This window comes from Coptis chinensis, chromosome 5 (genome assembly GCF_015680905.1).
Source record: "Coptis chinensis isolate HL-2020 chromosome 5, ASM1568090v1, whole genome shotgun sequence".
In the NCBI taxonomy this organism is placed as follows: domain Eukaryota; kingdom Viridiplantae; phylum Streptophyta; class Magnoliopsida; order Ranunculales; family Ranunculaceae; genus Coptis; species Coptis chinensis.
In genome coordinates this window covers 58,595,484-58,604,068 of record NC_141460.1, presented here as the reverse complement: position 1 = coordinate 58,604,068, position 8,585 = coordinate 58,595,484, and the positions used below count along the sequence as shown (strand labels likewise).

The window sequence follows — 8,585 nt, the reverse complement described above, 5'->3', positions numbered from 1 at the left end:
TGGTAACATTACCTACCCTCTCTCTATTCCAGATAATCAACTCATGTTTCACCATTTTTAACTTCTTCATAAAAACATACATTGGATTACCCACTGCTGGACATGCCCATGCTTTCTCCACTATTCCCATAAACCCTTCCTCATTAACCCAGAAGTTAAATAATCGGAAAGACTTTTTCTGTACATTCACTTGCTTAGTCGAGCAAACTACCATAGCATTATGGTAAAAAATTACTCATGGATTCAAGAATTCAACCTCATAGTCCCCTAACATCCCATTCCATTCTGCATTCAGCATAACTCTATCAAACTTGCAGCATAACCTCTTCTCTTGTCTATTGTTCCAGGTGAACAAGTTGCCTTTATATCTTATATCTACTATACCTGCTACAGTTGCACAATTTAAGAGATCTGCGAAATGATGCGGTCTCAATTCAGCACCTCCTACCCTCTCTTGAGTACTTAGTACTGTGTTGAAATCTCCCAATATTATCCATGGTTTATGCATTGTAACTGCCTGCTGCATAATAGTATTCCACAGTTCCCTTCTTTTTACTATATTGGTGCTCGCATAAATAATAGTCACCACCACATTCCTTCCAGCAATTGTTGTGACATCCACTATTATACTCTGTAATGTTTTCTCTAGAAATGATATTGAGCATCTCCTTGCATCCCAACACACCCATATTTTACCCAAATCACTATAAGCATAATTATGTTCTATCTCCCATCCATTGCAGCAATTATACAGCACCTTTTGTAGGTTTTTCTCTTTAACTTGCGTCTCCACTAACCCTATTAATCCCACGTCATACTTCTTGATTAGATTCCTCACCTACATTTGTTTAAAGGGTTTGTGAAGCCCTCTCATATTACAGCAAGCTAGATTTATCATTTTTTTTTTGGTTGGTAAGTGGGGTTTTTTAATTAAGAGGTCCCCTACCCCTTCCTCATAGAGGAAAAATAAAAAAGTTATTACAATCTTAAGTACTCTTTAAATATATGAGGGTGTATGGTACTCAAGGAATTGTTATTCCTTTCTTTGTTGCTACTCACCTTATTCCCATCTGGTTTTGCACTCTGTCTTCGTTAATCTACTTGTAAACCCTCTGCTACCTTTGATGTTTACCCTCTTGATTCTGACCTTCCAGTCCCACTAATACTGCCCTTTGGTGACTCACTTCCCCTTACTACTCTGTTTTCAGTTCCTCTTTGTACCCCTACCACTTTCTCTATGTCCACTCTATTCTTTAACATGTGTTTTCTGCTTGGAATTTCCCATTCTTCTTCTTTTTCTTTTTCTCCACTTTGCATTTCATGTTCTGCCTTGCCTCCATAGCCCTTTTGATTTTCAGTTCTGATAATGATAGCAGTGCTCCTTGTTTCATCAGCCCTTGTAATTTCTGTCTTCTCATTTCTCACTTCTTCTTGTTGGATAGCTTTCCCTTTCGATTCCTTATTCTTATTTCCTTCTTTCTGTAACCAGAACCCTTGCTTTTGCTCCTGTCCTTGTTTAACTTGCTTTGGGCATTTCAGCTCTGTATGACCGAACACTTTGCAATTTGAACACCTTTGAGGCTTCAGTCATACTCAAACGGTTTGGTGAACGTCGTTTTCGATCCATCAGAATCGTAGTCCCTCCGATAGGTACACTCCGTATCTATCTCTACACAAACTCTCGCATAAGAAGTCCTTGTCATGGATTCAGTTAAGCTATCAACAAACAATGGTGTACCAATGGCACTTGCCACCTTACTAAACCCCTCCTTGTTCCATAATTCCATTGGATATTTCTTCATAATGACCCATATCGGAATTGTCTTAAGTTCATCTGCTTCTGCCTCGATAAAAGCCTTCCAAGGCCTTACTACAAACAATTGGCTGGCAATGTGGAACGATCCTATGCCCAGCACTGTGCTTCTATCTTCCTCCTTTCCAAATTCAAATGTAAACATGCTTTCCATGTACGCTAAAATGTTTCCTTTACAAAGTTAAATCCCAACCTCCTTCCCACAAAACTCCCCACAATCAGTTTCTCATACTTCTTATTTATATTCATGAATTCGATGATTTGACATGGAGTACTGGCTTTCCATTCACTAGTGTAGGTTGCACATATTCTAGCGTATCTTTCCTAATAGACTCACATCCTAGGATATCCACCCATGAGCTCTTCTTTCCACCATTATAGCTTGCTAAAGCCCCTTCCTTATCACCTTCATTTCCAGCAGTTATGGCATCCTTTGTATGGACTCGAGTTGTCTCTTCTATGATGGTGGATCCACTATGATGGAGACATGTAACTTCTCCTCCTTTGTTCACAAACCTAGCAGTTTCCTGTGGTTGCCTTGCCCCTATCGAAACCAAAGGTGTTTTAGTCCTTATAGAACTCATTTTCTGAGATCTAAAATTTATGGATCTGAGTTTCCACGTTTCTAAACTCCTGTTTCCATTTCGTACCCCTTCATCTCCTCTCTTCTCTGTATCAACTACAATGGTCTTACCTGAGTTTCCTTCTATGGAGATTGCCACCTCTGTCACATCTTCATCCTCATGCTGGAGTAGAACTTCTTCATGAATCTTAATCATACTTCTTTGCACCAACCTCTCCAGAGATCCTTTCCCATTAAGTCTCTCAAACACAGTTTCAAGTTTCTCTGCTTCCTCATCCTCATCTCTATTTGAATTCTTGTTTGGTGTTCTCTGAATACCGCTCTCATTCTCACTCATTTTGTCTTTTTCCATCTAATTTTTGGTTAAAAGACGAAATTGCCCTTAGTGTTAAAATCGCTCACTAAAGGCCACCATTAATCTACCCTAATTCTCATGCATTCAATCAATCAAGTGTTGTGCATTCTTTCTAATGCAAGCTCAAACGTAGATGCATTCAATCAAGGGTTTTGTATTCATTCTAATGCACGCACGCTTGTAGATGCGTTCATTCAATCAATCAAGTGTTTTGCATTCATTCCAATGCAAGCTTACACGTAGATGCATTCAATCAAGTGTTCCGCAGTCATTCTAATGCAAGCTCGTTTGTAGATCCGTTCATTCAATTGATAAAGTATTTTGCATTCATTCTAATGCAAGCTCACTCGTAGATGCATTCAATCAAGTGTATTGCATTCATTCAAATGCAAGCTCACACGTACATGTATTCATTCTAATGCAAGCTCACACGTACATGTATTCATTCTAATGCAAGCTCATTTGTAAATTTATTCATTTAATCAATCAATTGTATTGCATTCATTCTACTGTAAGCTCCCACGTAGATGTATTCAATCAATCATGTGTTGTGCATTCATTCTAATGCAAGCTCACACGTAGATGCATTCAATCAAGGGTTTTGCATTCATTCTAATGCACGCTCGCTTGTAGATGAGTTCATTCAATCAATCAAGTGTTTTGCATTCATTCCAATGCAAGCTCACACGTAGATGCATTCAATCAAGTGTTCCGCATTCATTCTAATGCAAGCTCGTTTGTAGATGTGTTCATTCAATCAATCAAGTGTTTTGCATTCATTATAATGCAAGCTCACCATTAGATGCATTTGCTCAAATGTTTTTCTTTCATTCTAATGCAAGCTCGATTGTAGATGTGTTCATTCAATCAATCAAGTTTTTGCATTCATTCTAATGCAAGATTACACGTAGATGCATTCAATCAAGTGTTTCACATTCATTCTAATGCAAGCTCGATTGTAGATGCGTTCATTCAATCAATTAAAGTGTTTTGCATTCATTCTAAAACAAGCTCACATGTAGATGCATTAAATCAAGTGTTTTTCATTCATTATAGTGCAAGCTCGCTTGTAGATGTGTTCATTTAATCAATCAGGTGTTTTGCATTCATTCTAATGCAAGATCACACGTAGATGCATTCAATAAAGTGTTTTTCATTCATTCAATCAATCAAGTGCTTTGCATTCATTCTAATGCAAGCTCACATGTTGATGCATTCAATCAGGTGTTTGACATTCATTCTAATGTAAGCTCCCTTGAAGATGCATTCTATTAATCAAGTATTTTGCATTCATTCTAATGCAAGCTCCCTTGAAGATATGTTCATTATGTTAATCAAGTGTTTTGCATTCATTCTAATGCAAGGTCCCACGTAGATGCATTCAATCAAGTGTTTTGAATTCATTCTAATGGAAGCTCACATGTAGATATATCCAATCAAGTGTTTTGCATTCATTCTGATGCAAACTCGCTTGTAGATGCATTCATTCAACCAATCAAGTAATTTGCATTCATTCTAATGCAAGTTTTTTTTTTTATCAGCAAGTGAGGTTGTTAACGGGGTCCCCTACCCCTTCTCATTAATAATAAAATATTATGAGTTACAATCGAATATAAGTTTTTCCCATAGCATCGTCGTATACAATTTTCTTTATATCCTCAGAAAACGAGCTAGGGATAACTTCTATGAAACTAACAGATGGAATATTACAAGCTAAAGCATCCGCTAACTTATTAAAATTCTAATGCTTGCAAAACAATGAAAGCAAAACACTTGATTGATTGAATTAATGCATCAACAAGTGAGCTTGCATTAGAATGAATGCAAAACACTTGATTGAATGCATCTTCGTGTGAGCTTGCATTAGAATGAGTGCAAAACACTTGATTGATTGAATGAATACAAAACACTTGGTTGAATGCATCTAAGTGTGAGCTTGCATTAGTGACATGTTGGGATTCGTGGTGAGTTGGGGTTTTGAAGTTGTTAATCCTTTATTGTTTTTGGGATGGTTTTGATGTATAATGATGTTAAGAAGTAGCTATTATTGTTTTGATAATGAAAATGTGGAAATAAGTGTTGTTTTGGTATGAAAAACATGAAGAACTTGATATGAAAAAGGTAACTTGGTTAGTAAGTTACACTCATTTGATTGATTCATAACAGTATAACCAACTTTGATTTATAAGATGTTTTGAAGAACTATTGTTATGAAAAGCAAAAGATAACACAACTTGAATGGAAGAAAAGCAACAAATCAAGTGTTTTACATTCATTCCAATTGACTAGTCCCCAAATATGTGTTTTTATCCTCTTATAATGATTCAATTATGTCAAATTATATAATCAATAATGTATAATACTTATGTTCTCATTGTTTTTTCAAGATACAAGCCTATTCTGGACCAAATACCTCAAATGACGTGATCTAGAGCCAGAAGGAGCCTAAAGGGGACCTTACAGGACAATTGAGAAAAAGTGCCAAAAAATCAACTGTCAAAGTCAAATTCAACAGTCAAACTTAACTCAAGGGTCAAAAAACTCAAAAGCTCAGGAAATACTCTAAGGCTTCAAAGACCAAGGACTCAACCCTTTACAAGATAAAGACTAAGCACAAAAGTCTCAAAAGACCAAAGGATCAAATTACCAAAGATATGTGATTGGGCCCAAAAGGCAACCCATCTAGGTTGTGAACGTTTACTTATACTTTATAAGGTACTGATGATACGATCTTCTGTGTGTCACCACACACCATATCATCTACAACATAAAGTATTAGACACATGCATATAACTAATAGCATATATAATATGCATAGCATTTGCCTATATGATTCTCATTCAAAATATAAAGAATTAGAGTTAATACAAAAGTAATACTTTTAGTATATAACCCTATCACCAATATATACTTAGGTTGTTCAGAATAGCTTTGATGAGTTGTAGCCGTCCTTCATATGATAAACTCTTACCATTCCAGCTTTGTATTCTTTTCTCCACCTTATCCACCAAAGGCAAACAGTTTGCATAAGATAGCTTTGTAGTAATTAAAGGCAGCCCCAAGTATTTGATAGGAAGTTCCCCCCTTGAGAACTGAATGATGTCTTTGACTCTTGTACATAGATCCTCATCCCTTCTAGCAAAGAATAATTGACTTTTCTGTATATTAACCTCAAGTCTAGAACTTTTCTTAAAGCAGCTCAAGTTAGATTTGAGACTTTGAGCTATTTGTACATTTCCATGCATGAAGGCCATAAGGTCATCCGCAAATGACAAGTGAGTAATATTAGGATCATTGCATTTATGATGTAGTGTAAATGTGCCATCTCTTACAGATTGTAGCATCAAGTCTGAGAATAACTTTATTACCAAAACAAATAGATAGGGTGATATGTGGTCACCCTATCTAATACCTCTCTTGCTTCTGAAGTACCCGTATGGAGTTCCATTCACCATTATAGCAAAGGTAGGGGTACTTATACATTTTGATATCCATCCCATGAATCTCTCTAGTACTCCAATTCTTCTCAATGAGTATTCAACTACTTCCAATCTTACTGAGTCATAGGCCTTCTTTAGATCAATCTTTGCAGCCCATCTCGGTGTACCAGTGTTTCTATGATAGTTGTGTACCAGCTCATGAAACAATAGTATATTGTCTTGAATACTTTTTCTGGGGATAAAAGCAGATTGGTTCTGAGACACCAGTTCCTACATGAATCTTCTCATTCCCATAGTCATGATCTTAGTAATACACTTACACAGTACATTACAGCAGGCAATTGGTCTGTAGTCTCCTAAAGATTGTGGTGATGTAGTCTTAGGCACTAAGGGGATACAAGTTGCATTCACCTCTCTTAGCATCCTAGGGACTTGAAGAAATTCTCCACTACCTTCACAAAATCATTTCCAGTTATTCTCCATGTCGCTTTAAAGAACAAAGATGAAAAGCCATCATTACCTGGTGTCTTTTCCACATCAATATCTGCTAGCGCTTTTATAATTTCATCTCTTTGATTCTTCACTTAGCACTTGCCTTGGTATGATGCTCTCAACCTGTGTAAAATCAAGTTCCTCCAAGTTCCCAGTTGCATATAATTTCTTGTATAACTTAACACATTCATCGTCTATGTTATCCATGTCCTCAACCATGTTGCCCTGTTCATAAAGTATGCATGTAATCTTGTTTCTGGCCCTCCTTGCCTTTACAGAGTTAAAGATGTAAGTTGTGTTCTCATCCCCAGACATATAACCTGATCTCTTGATTTCTGTTTATAGAACCCCTCCTCACTTTTTGCTACTTTGATATATTCACTTGCTATTATTCTCTCAACTGAAATCGGTTCTGCATTCATAGGATCTACTTGCATCTTTACTTGTATTTCATCAATCTCGATCTTAGTCTCTTGTACCCTTGTCTTAACATTCCCAATCTTGTCTCTATTCCACTCAATCAAATCTTGTTTAACCATTTTCATTTTCTTCGTGAATGTAAACATTGGGTTTCCTACTACTTCTCTGTCCCATGTTGTTTGCACTACATCCATGAATCCCTCCTCCTTTACCTAGAAGTGAAAGAATCGAAAAGACTTCTTGCTTTGTGTCTTCTAGTTAACCATGAACGTTATCATTGGAGAATGATCTGATATTGTCCCTGGGGTAAGAAACTCCGCTTCTATCTCTGGATATTCACTCATCCATTATGCATTAACCATCACTCTATCTAGCTTTTTCCACTTCCTCATTTTCTGTTTATTGTTCCATGTGAGTAAACTCCCCTTAAACTTCATGTCCACTAGCCCAGCCATTGTAACCCATTGCAATAAAGTCTGCAAAGTGATGTTGTCTCGTTGGCGTGCCCCCTACTCGTTCATGTGAGCTTAGAATAGAGTTAAAGTCCCCCATGAGAATCCATGGGCTCGTTACTCTTGTGGCCATATCCACCAGCTTGTTCCATAGCTCATTTCTCTTTCTCAATTCAGTGCTTGCATATACTATTGCACTCATTGAGCTACAAGGGTTATGGCAAGGGTTGAAACTAACACAACAGAAGAACATAACAAGACTGGAAGCCCGAACTGATTCAACCAATGTTGTTTCTTTTATTGAAAAAAGAAATAAACACCCGTGGCAAGCAAGACATATGATGGAAGATATATGTAATAGGATAGAACACTTTGAATATTTTTAACATTAGGCATGTATATAGAGAATGTAACAGACTAGCAGATGCACTAGCCAGTAATATGCGTAGTGTAGGTTTCATAGAAGTCATCCCTAGCTCCTTCTCAGAAGATATGAAAAAATTTGTGTTTGAGGATGCTAGTGGGAAAGACTATATCATATTGCAATGAAGCTATTGGACCTCTATAACAACCTCGCTTGTTGATAAAAAAAAAAAAAAAAAAAAAAACTTGCATTGGAATGAATGCAAAACAATTGATTGATTGAATGAACGCATCTACAAGCGAGCGTGCATTAGAATGAATGGAAAACACTTGACTGATTGAATGAATACATCTACAAGTGAGCGTGCATTAGAATGAATGAAAAACCCTTGATTGAATGCATTTATGTGTGAACTTGCATTAGAATGAATGCAAAACACTTGATTGAATGTATCTATGTGTGAGCTTGTTTTGTAATGAATGCAAAACACTTGATTGATTAAATGAACGCATCTATAAGAGAGCGTGCATTAGAATGATTGCAAAATTATTGATTGAATACATCTACGTGTGAGCTTCCATTAGAATGAATGCAAAACACTTGATTGATTGATTGAACGCATCTACAAGCGAGCTTGCATTAGAATGAATGCAAAACACTCGATTG

At 36.7% G+C, this 8,585-nt stretch overlaps 1 protein-coding gene across 1 annotated transcript; it reads right to left on the bottom strand.

The window, feature by feature from the left end:
- Positions 1 to 235: 235 nt before the first annotated feature.
- On the bottom strand, positions 236 to 1,967 carry LOC147498136 (uncharacterized). Its single transcript, XM_086563145.1, has 3 exons — positions 1,655 to 1,967; positions 1,148 to 1,556; positions 236 to 668 (listed from the first exon to the last, which is right to left on the bottom strand). The coding sequence occupies exons 1-3, from the start codon at positions 1,965 to 1,967 to the stop codon at positions 236 to 238; spliced, it is 1,155 nt and encodes a 384-aa protein (XP_086419271.1).
- Between the last annotated feature and the right edge of the window lie 6,618 nt (positions 1,968 to 8,585).

What these genes read in the sequence shown, in the direction of transcription:
- LOC147498136 (XM_086563145.1), bottom strand. Translation starts at nt 1,967, where the DNA reads ATGGAAAGCATGTTTACATTTGAATTTGGAAAGGAGGAAGATAGAAGC. An exon ending in TGTAGAGATAGATACGGAGT is followed by an intron (nt 1,557 to 1,654) that starts GTACCTATCGGA and finishes CAAATTGCAAAG; the next exon opens with TGTTCGGTCATACAGAGCTG. An exon ending in AGTATTAGTGGGACTGGAAG is followed by an intron (nt 669 to 1,147) that starts GTCAGAATCAAG and finishes TTGGGATGCAAG; the next exon opens with GAGATGCTCAATATCATTTC.